At 36.9% G+C, this 20,530-nt stretch overlaps 1 protein-coding gene across 1 annotated transcript; it reads left to right on the forward strand.

Annotated features, from left to right (window-relative positions):
* Window positions 1–85: 85 nt before the first annotated feature.
* Window positions 86–10,343, forward strand: LOC138325459 (transmembrane prolyl 4-hydroxylase-like). The gene is made up of 11 exons (XM_069271137.1): window positions 86–101; window positions 754–1,002; window positions 3,719–3,800; window positions 4,483–4,643; window positions 5,201–5,262; window positions 6,849–6,883; window positions 7,049–7,214; window positions 7,896–7,950; window positions 8,331–8,443; window positions 8,942–9,032; window positions 9,513–10,343. The coding sequence occupies exons 2-11, from the start codon at window positions 850–852 to the stop codon at window positions 9,801–9,803; spliced, it is 1,209 nt and encodes a 402-aa protein (XP_069127238.1). The 5' UTR covers window positions 86–101; window positions 754–849; the 3' UTR covers window positions 9,804–10,343.
* The last annotated feature ends 10,187 nt before the right edge of the window (window positions 10,344–20,530 follow it).

The following is a 20,530-nucleotide window of genomic DNA, read 5'->3' on the forward strand; positions in this document are numbered from 1 at the left end:
TGGGATTCTCTTCTCGAGTCAAAAGATATCGCGGGAACAGAGCAGTAAACCACGTGACGATGACGTCATCAATAGTCAGAGTATTAGCGGTATTTCTAAAGGTATCTTCCAACAATCTATAAATCATGCATATAGTCTATTATATAACGTGTCTCTTTATGGAAACTTTGTCGGTAGAGCACGCGGCTAGTGTTTAGAGGGTCCCGGGTTCGAATCCCGGTCTGGCCGCTACATTTTCTCCTGTCCTGTTACATATTTCATATGCTAAAATACTAGTTTAGAAATATCTGTATAAAATTTCAAACGGTAACCCACAGGTAAATGGCTTTTTTTTAAATGACAAAAATTAAAAAAACAAACGAGCCAGGTATATCAGAGATTTAGATTGAATTTTGAAATCTCTGGGTATATGTATTTTGTACCTGTGGATAATCTTTGCTTTATTTTACTGATAAAGGGAGACCATGCATGTATACATTAAATTGCAACCGAATATATATATATATCTTACACACGAGTTGTGTATAATGGAATTTACTGGTCCAGTACTAAAAAAAACAAATAACTGCATATACAATACCATAAGCAGATCTATATAGTAAAATGGTATACATGAATAATAGTGTAAAGCATATGTATTTCGTCGGTTAAATACATTGTATATGCCTTATATAGAATAACAAGATCTCGCTGTTTATTGAGAACAGCTGAGTCTAAAAATGCCGATACCTCTTTAAATATTCATATCATTAGATCTAAAGCTGCGTTGACAACGGTCGCTGTTATCAGCCACCAACCAGTGCGTGCCACATCGATAAGGTTCAGGGGAGATAACTCTAGCTGGGAAACATGGTAGGCGGTTTGGGTGTCTTCCTGGTCCTCGCTGCTGTTGCTGAGGCTGGACGACCCGGGGAGTCGAGCACCTTCTGTCTGACCATCGCCGGGGTGGAGAAATGTCAAAACAGCTCAGATATCCGACTGTCACGTCTTCAAGACAAACAGGTAAAATAATAAATGTGTATGAAGTAGACATTAAAACTGTGTCACAGAGGTTTGATAACAATATATGAAAATTTATAAATAAGCTAAAGATATTCGACTACATTTCTTGTAAACTTCTGTAAATTTCTCCAGTTTGTACATTGATGTGATCATATACCTCCATAGTGCTGTCAGTATATGCTCAGATATTTTGACGAAAACTTGTATAGTAATAGAATGGTATACACTATAAAACTATATTAGAAAGAAAGAGGAGGTGTTTTCGGGTTGTTTTTTTCCCAATACAGGACTACAGAGAGAGAAAAACAAAGATAAAGAGTCACGCACTGCAGCATACATGCACATATAGCAACCGATATAATTTCCGAATAAACATCAGAGATTGTAGATATATATAGGGGTTACCTCCCTTCTACCACCATTCAAATACACTTTGATCCGGATTTGATCTGCAGCAATACATTAATTTATTAACTACATAGATTTTTAAATATATTTTTGCAATTGATCATCAGATGGTGGGCTATTCAAATCGCCTTTCGTCCGTGGTCCGTGGTCCGTCCGTCCGTCCGTCCGTCCGTCCGTCCGTCCGTCCGTCCGTTAACAATTCTTGTTACCGCTATTTCTCAGAAAGTACTGAAGGGATCTTTCTCAAATTTCATATGTAGGTTCCCCTAGGACCCTAGTTGTGCATATTGCATTTTGCGACCGATCGGTCAACAAGATGGCCGACAGGCGGCCATCTTGGATTTTGATAGTTAAAGTTTGTTACCGCTATTTCTCAAAAAGTGCTGAAGGGATCTTTCTCAAATTTCATATGAAGGTTCCCCTAGGACCCTAGTTGTGCATATTGCATTTCGGGACCAATCAGTCAACAAGATGGCCGACAGGCGGCCATCTTGGATTTTGATAGTTAAAGGTTGTTACCGCTATTTCTCAAAAAGAACTGAAGGGATCTTTCTCAAATTTCATATACAGGTTCCCCAAGGACCCTAGTTGTGCATATTGCATTTTGGGACCGATCAGTCAACAAGATGGCCGACAGGCGGCCATCTTGGATTTTGATAGTTAAAAGTTTGTTACCGCTATTTCTCAAAAAGAACTGAAGGGATCTTTCTCAAATTTCATATGTAGGTTCACCTAGGACCCTAGTTGTGCATATTGCATTTTGGGACCGATCAGTCAACAAGATGGCCGACAGGCGGCCATCTTGGATTTTGATAGTTTAAGTTTGTTACCGCTATTTCTCAAAAAGTACTGAAGAGATCTTTCTCAAATTTCATATATAGGTTCCCTAGGGCCCTAGTTGTGTATGTTGCATTTTGGGACCGATCGGTGAACAAAATGGCCGACAGGCGGCCATCTTGGATTTTGATAGTTTAAGTTTGTTACCGCTATTTCTCAAAAAGTACTGAAGGGATCTTTCTCAAATTTCATATGTAGGTTCCCCTAGAACCCTAGTTGTGCATATTGCATTTTGGGACCGATCGGTGAACAAGATGACCGACCGACGGCCATCTTGGATTTTGATAGTTAAAGTTTGTTATCGCTATTTCTCAGAAAGTACTGAAGGGATCTTTCTCAAATTCCAAGCATAGTTTCCCCTTGTACCCTAGTTGTGCATAGTACCTTTAAGGACTGCTCCATAATGCTTTTTGGGACTGATCGGTAAAAAAGATGGCCAACCGGCCGCCATCTTAGATTTCATTGTTGAAGTTTGTTACCACTTTTTCTTAGAAAGTACTATAGCGATCTGTCTCAAATTTTATATGTAGTGTGTTTGAAAAAGTTTGAAAAGCAGGGAAAAGATCCTCTTTCCATTGTCAGACATAAATCATTCTTTGGTGGGCGCCAAGATCCCTCTGGGATCTCTTGTTAAATATATTTTTTGCAATTGATTACATAACTGTGGTGTGCACACTGAAGTAATCCCCAGGTTCCCGTGCTCAATGGTTGTAAACCAAATTATTTTTGTTTGACCTAATTTTCATAACCTTGGTATTAATTTATTATTACAGAATAAAATTGCCATACAGTTAGACTGGTCATCAGACCCTTGATGAAATTTTCTCAGCAGAATTATACTATTAAATTGACTCCCCTAGTTTGAAACTTGCAATTATATGCACCATGGGGTCTCTAAAATCAGACATGCCATAGAGAAAAAAGTTATAAAACTAAAAATTTTTGATGGTTTTAATATTCCAGAGACTGGTAGCCAATTTACAATGTATACAGTGTAACAGATTGGATTAACTAATATAAAAAAAATCTGTACAATTTATCAATGATAGCATGCTTATCACATTGTACATGGTGCACATTTTTAAGATTTTGGAAGCTCATTGGTGAACAAAGGTAACACAATTAAACATCTTTCACATAGAGCTCACCTTCTCCTGGTTTTTCAAATTTTAAATCATATTTCCTCAAACCTAGACACATTTAGTGCACATTTCAGTCTGGATCTAGTTTCAGCAGTATTCCTTAAGTAATATGGAAACTCCTTAATCTAAAACATTTTTCTTAAAACACAGTATACTATTAAATGCTTGTGTATGGAGAATTTTTTTAAAAATAAGGAATTTCCTTAGAATTAAGGAAAACTCATAAAACTGGAGTGGGCCTTAGCGATTTAATTAGCTGTTACAACTTGTTTCACATTTTTGTGAACTAGATAAACTCTAAATTTTTATTTAAAACATGTAATTTTTAGATTGGAGACATTCAGGAGGTGGTGACACAAGAAGGGCATGTCCTGAAACTGACTACTGTCAGTAGAAAACCACTAATTGTAGGTATGTATATATATATGAACATTTATTTGCTATCAATTGAGATTCAAATACAGAGTACGGTATGGTAGTTTGAACTCATACTTGATGCCTTTACTGACATCATAGTAATTAACATCCTAAATACTCCAGGGATTACTATTGCTGCATTACTTCCATCCCTGAACTAGTTCATATAGTAAAACTGGAGGCGGATCTGGGGGAAAAACTGCATGACCAACTACAGTCCTGTTAAGATTTCCTTTGAAGATTACAGAGAGAGCCATGCTCAACTTCAAAGCAACACAGTCAATCACAGTATACCATTATACAATTCCTTTGATATATGTACATCAAAGGATCAAATAACCTGTGTCTTCTGTTGCCTCCAGATTTATTAGGAGATAGTCCAGGGGTGGATATAAAGTCAGTGATAGTAACCCCTGGAGTAGTGAGGATGAGTACTTAAGTATTGTCTTAACATTCATGAAAGACTCTTTTGACAGCTATTTAGTTGGAGTTTACTCAGCCCTTAGAAATTTTCCATTCTGTTTTACTATATGTGATAAAGTGGAGAGAAGGGACATAACTCTGTGAAATCAATAACAATGTTGAATTTGAGCTTATAATGGGGAACTTATTGGTTGAGATTGTAATGTTTTGGTTTTCATTTTATTTTTGTTTGAGCGATTCCTTTTTCTCGCAGAGATACCCGAGTTTTTGTCAGTGAAGGAATGCGACCATTTTGTCGAAGTGGCTCGCCGAGAAGGCCTCAAAGATAGTGTGACTACAGATAGTTCTGGACACAACAAAGAAGGTTTTACACTGATGGACAAGGACCGTGACAGAAAACTCAGCGTGGACGAGGTATACTTAAATCCTTGGTCTTAGGGATCAATCTTTATCATTAATACAATATGTCTCTCCTTATTAGAATATTATAAACCCACCCCTACCTCCTTCCCCAATACAGTTGAAGTGGTATACCATATGAGGTATACTGAAGTCAGGCATCTATCCATCTGAAGACACAACAATCGACCGACTACCCCTAAATTACAGGAAGAAATTCCAACTTGATGGCAATAATCCTTAAACAGCGTAGATGTGCGTTATCTTTATTGGAACAAGATAACCAACCCTTTTAGAGTTATGCCCCTTTGTTACAAAATGATAAACGGCTACTTCTCCTAAACTACTCAAGTGATTTTGATGATACCTCGTCGCAAGAAGTCTAGTTGTGTTAGTCTATATTGGAACAAGATCCCTCCACCTTTGTCCTTTCATTATAAACGTGGTTGGAGGTATAATTTCACCTGCTGGATGACTTTTGTAGTTTTGTACAGATATGTTGTCATGTCCCAGTGACAAGTCCCTGGTGTCATTTGGTTGTGCTTGATTAAACATTGAGTATTCTGTCGTAGATGAGGCTAACAATAGAAAGTGGTATGGACATCTATCCTGATCGGGAGGACATACTACAGATGTGAGTATAGTCATACATGTTATGTAATATCAGATGTGATACAGTCATACATCTAATGTAATATCAGATGTGAGTATAGTCATACATGTTATGTAATATCAGATGTGAGTATAGTCATACATCTAATGTAATATCAGATGTGAGTACAGTCATACATCTAATGTAATATCAGATGTGAGTATAGTCATACATCTAATGTAATATCAGATGTGAGTATAGTCATACATCTAATGTAATATCAGATGTGAGTACAGTCATACATCTAATGTAATATCAGATGTGAGTATAGTCATACATCTAATGTAATATCAGATGTGATACAGTCATACATCTAATGTAATATCAGATGTGAGTATAGTCATACATCTAATGTAATATCAGATGTGAGTATAGTCATACATGTAATGTAATATCAGATGTGAGTATAGTCATACATGTTATGTAATATCAGATGTGAGTATAGTCATACATCTAATGTAATATCAGATGTGAGTATAGTCATACATCTAATGTAATATCAGATGTGAGTATAGTCATACATCTAATGTAATATCAGATGTGAGTATAGTCATACATCTAATGTAATATCAGATGTGAGTATAGTCATACATGTAATGTAATATCAGATGTGAGTATAGTCATACATCTAATGTAATATCAGATGTGAGTAAGTCATACATCTAATGTAATTCAGATGTGAGTATAGTCATACATCTAATGTAATATCAGATGTGAGTATAGTCATACATCTAATGTAATATCAGATGTGAGTATAGTCATACATCTAATGTAATATCAGATGTGAGACAGTCATACATCTAATGTAATATCAGATGTGAGTATAGTCATACATCTAATGTAATATCAGATGTGAGTATAGTCATACATGTTATGTAATATCAGATGTGAGTATAGTCATACATCTAATGTAATATCAGATGTGAGTATAGTCATACATCTAATGTAATATCAGATGTGAGTATAGTCATACATCTAATGTAATTCAGATGTGAGACAGACATACATCTACTGTAATATCACAGTGAACAGAAAAATCTACACAGGGACTTGACTCATTTCTATGCTCTCTGATTGAAGTTAGTGTGATTGACTTGTATTATTCCATCTTTGTATTTTAGAGAGTTGCGTTCCTTGTAGGTACAGCTGTAGGTATCGTGATATGACATGTCAAATTATTTTGTAGGCTAATTTCATGACATTATAAAGCTCTTAGCTACATGACATCACACTCATTACATACCTGCAAAGGCAGATAACAGAATTAGTCATAAATATTAAGAATAAGATTCTCAGAATATGTCAAACTCATGTATGAAGTTTATGAATATGTATACAGCCGTGTACCTTGGTAAAAGTAGATGTGTTTTCATTTTAGAGCCACATATAATTAAATACTTATCTTTGCTCTGCATAATAACCACTACATTATGTTAAAGTAGAATAATGTACATGTAATTGTACTGTGTCCTATCTCAGTGTTTCCTTATGAAGTAACACACGTAGAGTATATAAAAATAATTTTAAAGGATGTCTGTATAATATTATTTTCCCCTCTTTTGTTTCAGGTTTGCAGACACTGGATTGGATAAAGATGGTGACGGTAGGGGTATATTCAACATTCATGGTCTTCTCTCATTGTTAACCAATCCTCCCCCACTCGTAAATTTCCATGTTCACCAATATATCATTCTTTAATATATATGCAGAAAAATAAAACAACAAACTTTTTGTGAAATATGATTGAGTTACCTTTCCATCCCACCAGAAAAAATATCCGCAGAAGAACTAAAGGGGTTCTCTCCAGCAAATCTGAAGGCGTATTTCCACAAATTTATACAAGAACAACCAGAGAAACACTCTCGCTTCAGCAAACAGGTCTGGCTTTTCCCAGACAACTCTCAAGATACAGTGTTTGACAACATTCAAGACAGGTAACTAACATTATTTTGTTTAAAATTTAAAAACTTTGAAACTATCACTGGAAAAGCTATTGTTTTTATATATACGTTGTAGCTCAGATCTTGATGTCTTTGTATATAATTCAAACTCCCTTTGTGACATTTAAATCATCCCTCCCATTCCCAACTATCCTTTAGAATTATTAGATTTTTGAGGGGGTGGGGGAAGCAAATGTACAGTTAATGTGTAATAGAATCTTTCACACCCTTTGGGGTGAGACAGGAGAATCTTAGCCCCAGGGGTATGTTGTCAAACACAAGGCTTGGCCTCGTGTTTGGCAACTTAAAAGTCTTATCACAAGGGTTGAGATCTCCTGTCTCACCCCAAAGGGAGTGAATGATTCTTTTTCTCTTACCTTATGTGAGCATGCACAAATATCTGGTGTGGCTTGTCTTTACCCTAGGGTAAGATTGAAAAATATCACACTGATAAAGTTACAAATATCCCTGCATGGGGTGAGAGAATTGGTCTTCTATAATGTGTTTGAGCAGTTAATCAATGAAAGTACAATAATGTAATTAACAGTTAAGAACAAAGTAAAAAAAAAAAAAAAAAAAAGAAGAAAATTGAAAAAAAAAAAAATGAAAAAAAAATATTTTTGTATATCAATTGTATATCCAGAGTAACAATATATATGTTTTATGTTTGGCCAGGGTGTCTCGAACTGTCAATCTTCCTATTGAACTGATCAAGATGAGTGATTTCCAAGTAAGTCATCAGTGAATTTTAATTAAAAAGTGTTTCATTACACAATAATTTTCAAAATTGTCTTCAATTGTCTTCAATTATTGGTAATATTTAGAATTGTCTACAAATAATCAGCAATTGTTGGCAATCTTCAAAATTTTCTTCAATATCTTAAGTGTTTATAATCATAAAAATTGTTTTTAATATTCTTTAATTTTGGGTAAGTTTCACAATTATCTTCATCTTCTTTTTTCGGTAGTCCTCAAAGTGATCTTCATCTTCATTTTTTTAGGTAATCTGTAATCTTCAAAATGATCTTCATTATTTCTGTGTCTCATTTTTGTCTCAAAGAATGGGGAAGCTTTCATTTACAATATAAAGTCACTGTATTGCATTTGAAGGTCGTGACCTATGGTGTCAAAGGTCATTACAATGCCCACTTTGACTCATCTAGCTTGACTGATAAAGTCCCTTGTTGCACACGTCAGAGAACTATTCATTGTCGCATCTGTAGGTAAGTTGGAGATTCTACAATATTTATACATATGTACATATATACAATCTCTAGAAAATGACAAAAACATTTCAACTGCATTTCTTCCCTTGCATAAACTTGAAATTGCTATTCTGTCATTCTTTGTCCACCCTCCATACAGTAATGCCATTCTATCCACCGTTTTTTCTCCCAATGTACATGACAATGCTGCTCCATCAGTTTTTCTCCACCCTCCTCAACAGTATTAGTAATGATTTTCTATCAATGTAATTAAAATCAAATTTGTAATTCTACTCCACTATGATGCTCTACGATATGCTCCAATACAAGATCTTACAACTCCCCATTCTGGGCCACATAGGGCGAGACACTGATTGGATCACCACAGAGGTCATGCTGAGGTGACCCAGAACCGGGTGTTCTTAGATCCTGTATTGGAGCATTATGTAGTGTAGCGAAATTACAAGCCTTATTGTAATTGGATTGGCTATTCTATCAATCGTTTTCCTCCCACAGGTACATGACAGTGCTGTTCTATCTAAGTGACGTAGCGGGAGGAGGAGAAACAGCGTTTCCTGTGGCTGGTAATGACACTGTTGACATGTCGGTGAGCATTATATAATTAATTTTAGTGTTGTGCCTTTTAACACAGGGGCTTGTTCAGTTGATTTGATTTCAGGAAATTTGTTTACAGTTTACCAGAACAGCGAAGTTTATTTAAAAGCATAATTCATCTTTGCATATTACAGAATTAGCTCCTTTGCCTGTGCGTAGGTATTGATTATGACTTTTATTATTTTGTGGCCACAATTCACGTTGTTTTCTCCAAAAAGTATGATGTTACGCTCGCAATCACATGATGTCACAATCAATACTTAGCCTCAAAGGCAGATACAGAATATATTGATTCCAGAATTAATTTCCAAATTGTACGAATGTAGCTTATTCATCCATAGATTACTGATAGGTTTATGTAATCTTAGTTCAAATACCAATTATTATTTTTACCTTCTTAACATGTAATGTAAGAATGATTTGAGTCAAGGACTGTAATTTTCCAAGTTGTCCTCTTTTGTATTTCCTATAGCGAGTTCAGGATGAACAGCTGACAAACCTATACAGGAAGTGTAGTGACTCTAACCTCCGTGTGACCCCAGCCAAGGGCAAGGCCATCATCTGGTACAACCATCAAGTCAACCCTGACACAGGATGGCTAGGCGAAATGGACAAGTCTACGTTCCATGGAGGCTGTCCTGTTACCATGGGAACCAAGTGGATAGCTAATTTTTGGATAAAAACCACAGACAACAAACTGGAAGACCTGCAAAGAATGATCAAATTTACACAAACAATTAACAACAAGAAAGATGAACTTTAGCATACAATACTTTACTTAATAGAATATGTTGAATTGGCTTTTGATTATTTCAAAAAATAGTTTTTGATTTATACTGACATATAATTAAGCCTTAATTTTATAGTTATTTCTTATTGTCATAATTATTGATAATTCATTTAAATATAGATATGTTTTAGTCATGGTACAAATATTAACACTATGATTTCTTAGCTGCATGGAATTTGAATCCATTTAATTCGTTGTTTGAAGATCTAGTATAAGAGAGGTTCATTTTGAATGACATTATCAGTTTGTTACATTTATTATGCTAAATGAAGGGAAGTAACTCTGTCAGTACCAGGAATGATTTATCTTTTGTCTGATTTCACAGTCTTTCTCTGCTTAAATTCTTCAAAACTGTTTTATCATGGGAAAGCAAATACATGGAATTTTCATTTCCTACTGATGAAGGTGCCATATTTTGATACTTGTTTTTTTTTTATTTACGAAGATAAATTTTGTTAATGATCCATTTTAATATTGCTTTTTGATAATGAATAAAATCAAATGAATAAATCATCTGCTCGTCATGAATCATTATGTAACTCCATAAGCCACTGTTTATTGGTAATTTAAGAAAAAAGATAATGTTTTGAAGAATATTCATCTAATTGTGACCATTGAAATGATGTTTTCTAAACACATTTTTAACTTTACTGACCATAAGGAATGAGTGTGACCACCCAAAAGTAGCAGTGGCGGCTTAACTACTTCTAAACCGTGAACTTTGTGGATATAAAAGACCGCATTCAATTCATAGCAAGGAGCTTACGGCCTTAAACATTCCAAATGATCAGGTCACGAGGCTACTAGGTTGCAGCATCCGCACATGTTTATAACCTCCTTCTACACGTACAGTCGGGTAATGCTACCATCAGGAGACAACCTAGCGAAGTATTTTAAGAACTCACAGATAAGAAAGTAATCGTCTGTCAAACGGTCACATTTAAACAAGTATTCTTCACCATAGCATATTGTTTAACCCACCAGGAGAAACACATAGGAGCTGGAACTTAGATGTTGTTAATGAAATATTTCCTGGAAGTCATTCACAACGCATCATCAGGAGAAACAGAGATACTGAGAGTTAGATGATTTCGTTGAATTAGCTACGCCCGTATCGCCAACAAAACCAAATATGATGAGAGATAGACATTTCTGTGAACTCCGAAATCCGATATGTTCTGAAACTCTTTAAAGCCACATTGCCAGCGAAAACAGAATTGCTGAAAACGAAATGATTTCGTTGAACTTGTTTGGGCCGCATTTACAGGAGAAACGACCATGTTGTGAATAAGATATTTCCTTAAAACTCCACAAGTCAATATTTTCTGGAACTCCATTAAGACCATATCGTCAACAGAAACAGAGATGTTGAAAATGAGATGATTTTGTTGATATGGTTATGCCCGGATCGCGACCAGAAGCATAGATGATGAGAGTGAGGCATTTTTGAAACTTTTCCGAATTCCATTAAGACTGCATCGCGAGAGGAAACAGTGATAAAATTGTAAATGAGACATTTCTTGGAACTCCCTGTACCGATATTTTCTGTAACTCCATATTGATATGAATCTAAGACTCCTTCCATCCGCATCGCCAAGAGAAACAGAGAGGCTGCATATAAGATGATTTCGTTAAATGTGTTGAGCCGCATCGATCTGTAACAGATTGGCAACAGAAACAGATATTTGTATAGATGATTTAAGGAAACAGGTAAAGTTTTGAAAGTTAAAGAATAGTCATCAAATTGTGACCATTTAAATGATGTTTTTTCTGAACATTTTTAACTTTACTGACCATAAGGAATGAGTGTGACCACCCAAAAGTAGCAGTGGCGGCTTAACTACTTCTAAACCATGAACTTTGTGGATATAAAAGACCGCATCCAATTCATAGCAAGGAGCTTACGGCCTTAAACATTCCAAATGATCAGGTCACGAGGCTACTAGGTTGCAGCATCCGCACATGTTTATAACCTCCTTCTACACGTGCAGTCGGGTAATGCTACCATCAGGAGACAACCTAGCGAAGTATTCTAAGAACTCACAGACAAGAAAGTAATCGTCTGTCAAACGGTCACATTTTAACAAGTATTCTTCACCAAAGCATATTGTTTAACCCACCAGGAGAAACACATAGGAGCTGGCACTTAGATGTTGTGAATGAGATATTTCCTGGAAGTCCTTAACAGCGCATCACCAGGAGAAACAGAGATACTGAGAGTTAGATGATTTCGTTGAATTAGCTGCGCCCGTATCGCCAACAAAACCACATATGATGAGAGATAGACATTTCTGTGAATTCCAAAATCCGATATGTTCTGAAACTCTTTAAAGCCACATTGCCAGCGAAAACAGAATTGCTGAAAACGAAATGATTTCGTTGAACTTGTTTAGGCCGCATTTACAGGAGAAAAGACCATGTTGTGAATAAGATATTTCCTTGAAACTCCACAAGTCAATATTTTCTTGTACTCCATTAAGACCATATCGTCAACAGAAACAGAGATGTTGAAAATGAGATGATTTTGTTGATATGGTTATGCCCGGATCGCGACCAGAAGCATAGATGATGAGAGTGAAGCATTTTTGAAACTCATTTAACCGATATTTTCCGAATTCCATTAAGACTGCATCGCAAGAGGAAACAGTGATAAAATTGTAAATGAGACATTTCTTGGAACTCCCTGTACCGATATTTTCTGTAACTCCATATTGATATGAATCTAAGACTCCTTCCATCCGCATCGCCAAGAGAAACAGAGAGGCTGCATATAAGATGATTTCGTTAAATGTGTTGAGCCGCATCGATCTGTAACAGATTGGCAACAGAAACAGATATTTGTATAGATGATTTAAGGAAACAGGTAAAGTTTTGAAAGTTAAAGAATAGTTCATCAAATTGTGACCATTTAAATGATGTTTTTTCTGAACATTTTTAACTTTACTGACCATAAGGAATGAGTGTGACCACCCAAAAGTAGCAGTGGCGGCTTAACTACTTCTAAACCATGAACTTTGTGGATATAAAAGACCGCATCCAATTCATAGCAAGGAGCTTACGGCCTTAAACATTCCAAATGATCAGGTCACGAGGCTACTAGGTTGCAGCATCCGCACATGTTTATAACCTCCTTCTACACGTGCAGTCGGGTAATGCTACCATCAGGAGACAACCTAGCGAAGTATTCTAAGAACTCACAGACAAGAAAGTAATCGTCTGTCAAACGGTCACATTTTAACAAGTATTCTTCACCAAAGCATATTGTTTAACCCACCAGGAGAAACACATAGGAGCTGGCACTTAGATGTTGTGAATGAGATATTTCCTGGAAGTCCTTAACAGCGCATCACCAGGAGAAACAGAGATACTGAGAGTTAGATGATTTCGTTGAATTAGCTGCGCCCGTATCGCCAACAAAACCACATATGATGAGAGATAGACATTTCTGTGAATTCCAAAATCCGATATGTTCTGAAACTCTTTAAAGCCACATTGCCAGCGAAAACAGAATTGCTGAAAACGAAATGATTTCGTTGAACTTGTTTAGGCCGCATTTACAGGAGAAAAGACCATGTTGTGAATAAGATATTTCCTTGAAACTCCACAAGTCAATATTTTCTTGTACTCCATTAAGACCATATCGTCAACAGAAACAGAGATGTTGAAAATGAGATGATTTTGTTGATATGGTTATGCCCGGATCGCGACCAGAAGCATAGATGATGAGAGTGAAGCATTTTTGAAACTCATTTAACCGATATTTTCCGAATTCCATTAAGACTGCATCGCAAGAGGAAACAGTGATAAAATTGTAAATGAGACATTTCTTGGAACTCCCTGTACCGATATTTTCTGTAACTCCATATTGATATGAATCTAAGACTCCTTCCATCCGCATCGCCAAGAGAAACAGAGAGGCTGCATATAAGATGATTTCGTTAAATGTGTTGAGCCGCATCGATCTGTAACAGATTGGCAACAGAAACAGATATTTGTATAGATGATTTAAGGAAACAGGTAAAGTTTTGAAAGTTAAAGAATAGTCATCAAATTGTGACCATTTAAATGATGTTTTTTCTGAACATTTTTAACTTTACTGACCATAAGGAATGAGTGTGACCACCCAAAAGTAGCAGTGGCGGCTTAACTACTTCTAAACCATGAACTTTGTGGATATAAAAGACCGCATCCAATTCATAGCAAGGAGCTTACGGCCTTAAACATTCCAAATGATCAGGTCACGAGGCTACTAGGTTGCAGCATCCGCACATGTTTATAACCTCCTTCTACACGTGCAGTCGGGTAATGCTACCATCAGGAGACAACCTAGCGAAGTATTCTAAGAACTCACAGACAAGAAAGTAATCGTCTGTCAAACGGTCACATTTTAACAAGTATTCTTCACCAAAGCATATTGTTTAACCCACCAGGAGAAACACATAGGAGCTGGCACTTAGATGTTGTGAATGAGATATTTCCTGGAAGTCCTTAACAGCGCATCACCAGGAGAAACAGAGATACTGAGAGTTAGATGATTTCGTTGAATTAGCTGCGCCCGTATCGCCAACAAAACCACATATGATGAGAGATAGACATTTCTGTGAATTCCAAAATCCGATATGTTCTGAAACTCTTTAAAGCCACATTGCCAGCGAAAACAGAATTGCTGAAAACGAAATGATTTCGTTGAACTTGTTTAGGCCGCATTTACAGGAGAAAAGACCATGTTGTGAATAAGATATTTCCTTGAAACTCCACAAGTCAATATTTTCTTGTACTCCATTAAGACCATATCGTCAACAGAAACAGAGATGTTGAAAATGAGATGATTTTGTTGATATGGTTATGCCCGGATCGCGACCAGAAGCATAGATGATGAGAGTGAAGCATTTTTGAAACTCATTTAACCGATATTTTCCGAATTCCATTAAGACTGCATCGCAAGAGGAAACAGTGATAAAATTGTAAATGAGACATTTCTTGGAACTCCCTGTACCGATATTTTCTGTAACTCCATATTGATATGAATCTAAGACTCCTTCCATCCTCATCGCCAAGAGAAACAGAGAGGCTGCATATAAGATGATTTCGTTAAATGTGTTGAGCCGCATCGATCTGTAACAGATTGGCAACAGAAACAGATATTTGTATAGATGATTTAAGGAAACAGGTAAAGTTTTTGAAAGTTAAAGAATAGTCATCAAATTGTGACCATTTAAATGATGTGTTTTTCTGAACATTTTTAACTTTACTGACCATAAGGAATGAGTGTGACCACCCAAAAGTAGCAGTGGCGGCTTAACTACTTCTAAACCATGAACTTTGTGGATATAAAAGACCGCATCCAATTCATAGCAAGGAGCTTACGGCCTTAAACATTCCAAATGATCAGGTCACGAGGCTACTAGGTTGCAGCATCCGCACATGTTTATAACCTCCTTCTACACGTGCAGTCGGGTAATGCTACCATCAGGAGACAACCTAGCGAAGTATTCTAAGAACTCACAGACAAGAAAGTAATCGTCTGTCAAACGGTCACATTTTAACAAGTATTCTTCACCAAAGCATATTGTTTAACCCACCAGGAGAAACACATAGGAGCTGGCACTTAGATGTTGTGAATGAGATATTTCCTGGAAGTCCTTAACAGCGCATCACCAGGAGAAACAGAGATACTGAGAGTTAGATGATTTCGTTGAATTAGCTGCGCCCGTATCGCCAACAAAACCACATATGATGAGAGATAGACATTTCTGTGAATTCCAAAATCCGATATGTTCTGAAACTCTTTAAAGCCACATTGCCAGCGAAAACAGAATTGCTGAAAACGAAATGATTTCGTTGAACTTGTTTAGGCCGCATTTACAGGAGAAAAGACCATGTTGTGAATAAGATATTTCCTTGAAACTCCACAAGTCAATATTTTCTTGTACTCCATTAAGACCATATCGTCAACAGAAACAGAGATGTTGAAAATGAGATGATTTTGTTGATATGGTTATGCCCGGATCGCGACCAGAAGCATAGATGATGAGAGTGAAGCATTTTTGAAACTCATTTAACCGATATTTTCCGAATTCCATTAAGACTGCATCGCAAGAGGAAACAGTGATAAAATTGTAAATGAGACATTTCTTGGAACTCCCTGTACCGATATTTTCTGTAACTCCATATTGATATGAATCTAAGACTCCTTCCATCCGCATCGCCAAGAGAAACAGAGAGGCTGCATATAAGATGATTTCGTTAAATGTGTTGAGCCGCATCGATCTGTAACAGATTGGCAACAGAAACAGATATTTGTATAGATGATTTAAGGAAACAGGTAAAGTTTTGAAAGTTAAAGAATAGTCATCAAATTGTGACCATTTAAATGATGTTTTTTCTGAACATTTTTAACTTTACTGACCATAAGGAATGAGTGTGACCACCCAAAAGTAGCAGTGGCGGCTTAACTACTTCTAAACCATGAACTTTGTGGATATAAAAGACCGCATCCAATTCATAGCAAGGAGCTTACGGCCTTAAACATTCCAAATGATCAGGTCACGAGGCTACTAGGTTGCAGCATCCGCACATGTTTATAACCTCCTTCTACACGTGCAGTCGGGTAATGCTACCATCAGGAGACAACCTAGCGAAGTATTCTAAGAACTCACAGACAAGAAAGTAATCGTCTGTCAAACGGTCACATTTTAACAAGTATTCTTCACCAAAGCATATTGTTTAACCCACCAGGAGAAACACATAGGAGCTGGCACTTAGATGTTGTGAATGAGATATTTCCTGGAAGTCCTTAACAGCGCATCACCAGGAGAAACAGAGATACTGAGAGTTAGATGATTTCGTTGAATTAGCTGCGCCCGTATCGCCAACAAAACCACATATGATGAGAGATAGACATTTCTGTGAATTCCAAAATCCGATATGTTCTGAAACTCTTTAAAGCCACATTGCCAGCGAAAACAGAATTGCTGAAAACGAAATGATTTCGTTGAACTTGTTTAGGCCGCATTTACAGGAGAAAAGACCATGTTGTGAATAAGATATTTCCTTGAAACTCCACAAGTCAATATTTTCTTGTACTCCATTAAGACCATATCGTCAACAGAAACAGAGATGTTGAAAATGAGATGATTTTGTTGATATGGTTATGCCCGGATCGCGACCAGAAGCATAGATGATGAGAGTGAAGCATTTTTGAAACTCATTTAACCGATATTTTCCGAATTCCATTAAGACTGCATCGCAAGAGGAAACAGTGATAAAATTGTAAATGAGACATTTCTTGGAACTCCCTGTACCGATATTTTCTGTAACTCCATATTGATATGAATCTAAGACTCCTTCCATCCGCATCGCCAAGAGAAACAGAGAGGCTGCATATAAGATGATTTCGTTAAATGTGTTGAGCCGCATCGATCTGTAACAGATTGGCAACAGAAACAGATATTTGTATAGATGATTTAAGGAAACAGGTAAAGTTTTGAAAGTTAAAGAATAGTCATCAAATTGTGACCATTTAAATGATTTTTTTTCTGAAACATTTTTAACTTTACTGACCATAAGGAATGAGTGTGACCACCCAAAAGTAGCAGTGGCGGCTTAACTACTTCTAAACCATGAACTTTGTGGATATAAAAGACCGCATCCAATTCATAGCAAGGAGCTTACGGCCTTAAACATTCCAAATGATCAGGTCACGAGGCTACTAGGTTGCAGCATCCGCACATGTTTATAACCTCCTTCTACACGTGCAGTCGGGTAATGCTACCATCAGGAGACAACCTAGCGAAGTATTCTAAGAACTCACAGACAAGAAAGTAATCGTCTGTCAAACGGTCACATTTTAACAAGTATTCTTCACCAAAGCATATTGTTTAACCCACCAGGAGAAACACATAGGAGCTGGCACTTGATGTTGTGAATGAGATATTTCCTGGAAGTCCTTAACAGCGCATCACCAGGAGAAACAGAGATACTGAGAGTTAGATGATTTCGTTGAATTAGCTGCGCCCGTATCGCCAACAAAACCACATATGATGAGAGATAGACATTTCTGTGAATTCCAAAATCCGATATGTTCTGAAACTCTTTAAAGCCACATTGCCAGCGAAAACAGAATTGCTGAAAACGAAATGATTTCGTTGAACTTGTTTAGGCCGCATTTACAGGAGAAAAGACCATGTTGTGAATAAGATATTTCCTTGAAACTCCACAAGTCAATATTTTCTTGTACTCCATTAAAGACCATATCGTCAACAGAAACAGAGATGTTGAAAATGAGATGATTTTGTTGATATGGTTATGCCCGGATCGCGACCAGAAGCATAGATGATGAGAGTGAAGCATTTTTGAAACTCATTTAACCGATATTTTCCGAATTCCATTAAGACTGCATCGCAAGAGGAAACAGTGATAAAAATTGTAAATGAGACATTTCTTGGAACTCCCTGTACCGATATTTTCTGTAACTCCATATTGATATGAATCTAAGACTCCTTCCATCCGCATCGCCAAGAGAAACAGAGAGGCTGCATATAAGATGATTTCGTTAAATGTGTTGAGCCGCATCGATCTGTAACAGATTGGCAACAGAAACAGATATTTGTATAGATGATTTAAGGAAACAGGTAAAGTTTTGAAAGTTAAAGAATAGTCATCAAATTGTGACCATTTAAATGATGTTTTTTCTGAACATTTTTAACTTTACTGACCATAAGGAATGAGTGTGACCACCCAAAAGTAGCAGTGGCGGCTTAACTACTTCTAAACCATGAACTTTGTGGATATAAAAGACCGCATCCAATTCATAGCAAGGAGCTTACGGCCTTAAACATTCCAAATGATCAGGTCACGAGGCTACTAGGTTGCAGCATCCGCACATGTTTATAACCTCCTTCTACACGTGCAGTCGGGTAATGCTACCATCAGGAGACAACCTAGCGAAGTATTCTAAGAACTCACAGACAAGAAAGTAATCGTCTGTCAAACGGTCACATTTTAACAAGTATTCTTCACCAAAGCATATTGTTTAACCCACCAGGAGAAACACATAGGAGCTGGCACTTAGATGTTGTGAACGAGATATTTCCTGGAAGTCCTTTACAGCGCATCACCAGGAGAAACAGAGATACTGAGAGTTAGATATTTTCGTTGAATTAGCTGCGCCCGTATCGCCAACAAAACCACATATGATGAGAGATAGACATTTCTGTGAATTCCAAAATCCGATATGTTCTGAAACTCTTTAAAGCCACATTGCCAGCGAAAACAGAATTGCTGAAAACGAAATGATTTCGTTGAACTTGTTTAGGCCGCATTTACAGGAGAAAAGACCATGTTGTGAATAAGATATTTCCTTGAAACTCCACAAGTCAATATTTTCTTGTACTCCATTAAGACCATATCGTCAACAGAAACAGAGATGTTGAAAATGAGATGATTTTGTTGATATGGTTATGCCCGGATCGCGACCAGAAGCATAGATGATGAGAGTGAGGCATTTTTGAAACTCATTTAACCGATATTTTCCGAATTCCATTAAGACTGCATCGCAAGAGGAAACAGTGATAAAATTGTAAATGAGACATTTCTTGGAACTCCCTGTACCGATATTTTCTGTAACTCCATATTGATATGAATCTAAGACTCCTTCCATCCGCATCGCCAAGAGAAACAGAGAGGCTGCATATAAGATGATTTCGTTAAATGTGTTGAGCCGCATCGATCTGTAACAGATTGGCAACAGAAACAGATATTTGTATAGATGATTTAAGGAAACAGGTAAAGTTTTGAAAGTTAAAGAATAGTCATCAAATTGTGACCATTTAAATGATGTGTTTTTCTGAACATTTTTAACTTTACTGACCATAAGGAATGAGTGTGACCACCCAAAAGTAGCAGTGGCGGCTTAACTACTTCTAAACCATGAACTTTGTGGATATAAAAGACCGCATCCAATTCATAGCAAGGAGCTTACGGCCTTAAACATTCCAAATGATCAGGTCACGAGGCTACTAGGTTGCAGCATCCGCACATGTTTATAACCTCCTTCTACACGTGCAGTCGGGTAATGCTACCATCAGGAGACAACCTAGCGAAGTATTCTAAGAACTCACAGACAAGAAAGTAATCGTCTGTCAAACGGTCACATTTTAACAAGTATTCTTCACCAAAGCATATTGTTTAACCCACCAGGAGAAACACATAGGAGCTGGCACTTAGATGTTGTGAATGAGATATTTCCTGGAAGTCCTTAACAGCGCATCACCAGGAGAAACAGAGATACTGAGAGTTAGATGATTTCGTTGAATTAGCTGCGCCCGTATCGCCAACAAAACCACATATGATGAGAGATAGACATTTCTGTGAATTCCAAAATCCGATATGTTCTGAAACTCTTTAAAGCCACATTGCCAGCGAAAACAGAATTGCTGAAAACGAAATGATTTCGTTGAACTTGTTTAGGCCGCATTTACAGGAGAAAAGACCATGTTGTGAATAAGATATTTCCTTGAAACTCCACAAGTCAATATTTTCTTGTACTCCATTAAGACCATATCGTCAACAGAAACAGAGATGTTGAAAATGAGATGATTTTGTTGATATGGTTATGCCCGGATCGCGACCAGAAGCATAGATGATGAGAGTGAAGCATTTTTGAAACTCATTTAACCGATATTTTCCGAATTCCATTA

Source organism: Argopecten irradians, chromosome 6 (genome assembly GCF_041381155.1).
Source record: "Argopecten irradians isolate NY chromosome 6, Ai_NY, whole genome shotgun sequence".
Classification (NCBI taxonomy): Eukaryota; Metazoa; Mollusca; class Bivalvia; order Pectinida; family Pectinidae; genus Argopecten; species Argopecten irradians.

What these genes read in the sequence shown, in the direction of transcription:
- LOC138325459 (XM_069271137.1), top strand. Translation starts at nt 850, where the DNA reads ATGGTAGGCGGTTTGGGTGTCTTCCTGGTCCTCGCTGCTGTTGCTGAG. An exon ending in TCAAGATGAGTGATTTCCAA is followed by an intron (nt 7,951 to 8,330) that starts GTAAGTCATCAG and finishes TTGCATTTGAAG; the next exon opens with GTCGTGACCTATGGTGTCAA. An exon ending in ATGACACTGTTGACATGTCG is followed by an intron (nt 9,033 to 9,512) that starts GTGAGCATTATA and finishes TATTTCCTATAG; the next exon opens with CGAGTTCAGGATGAACAGCT.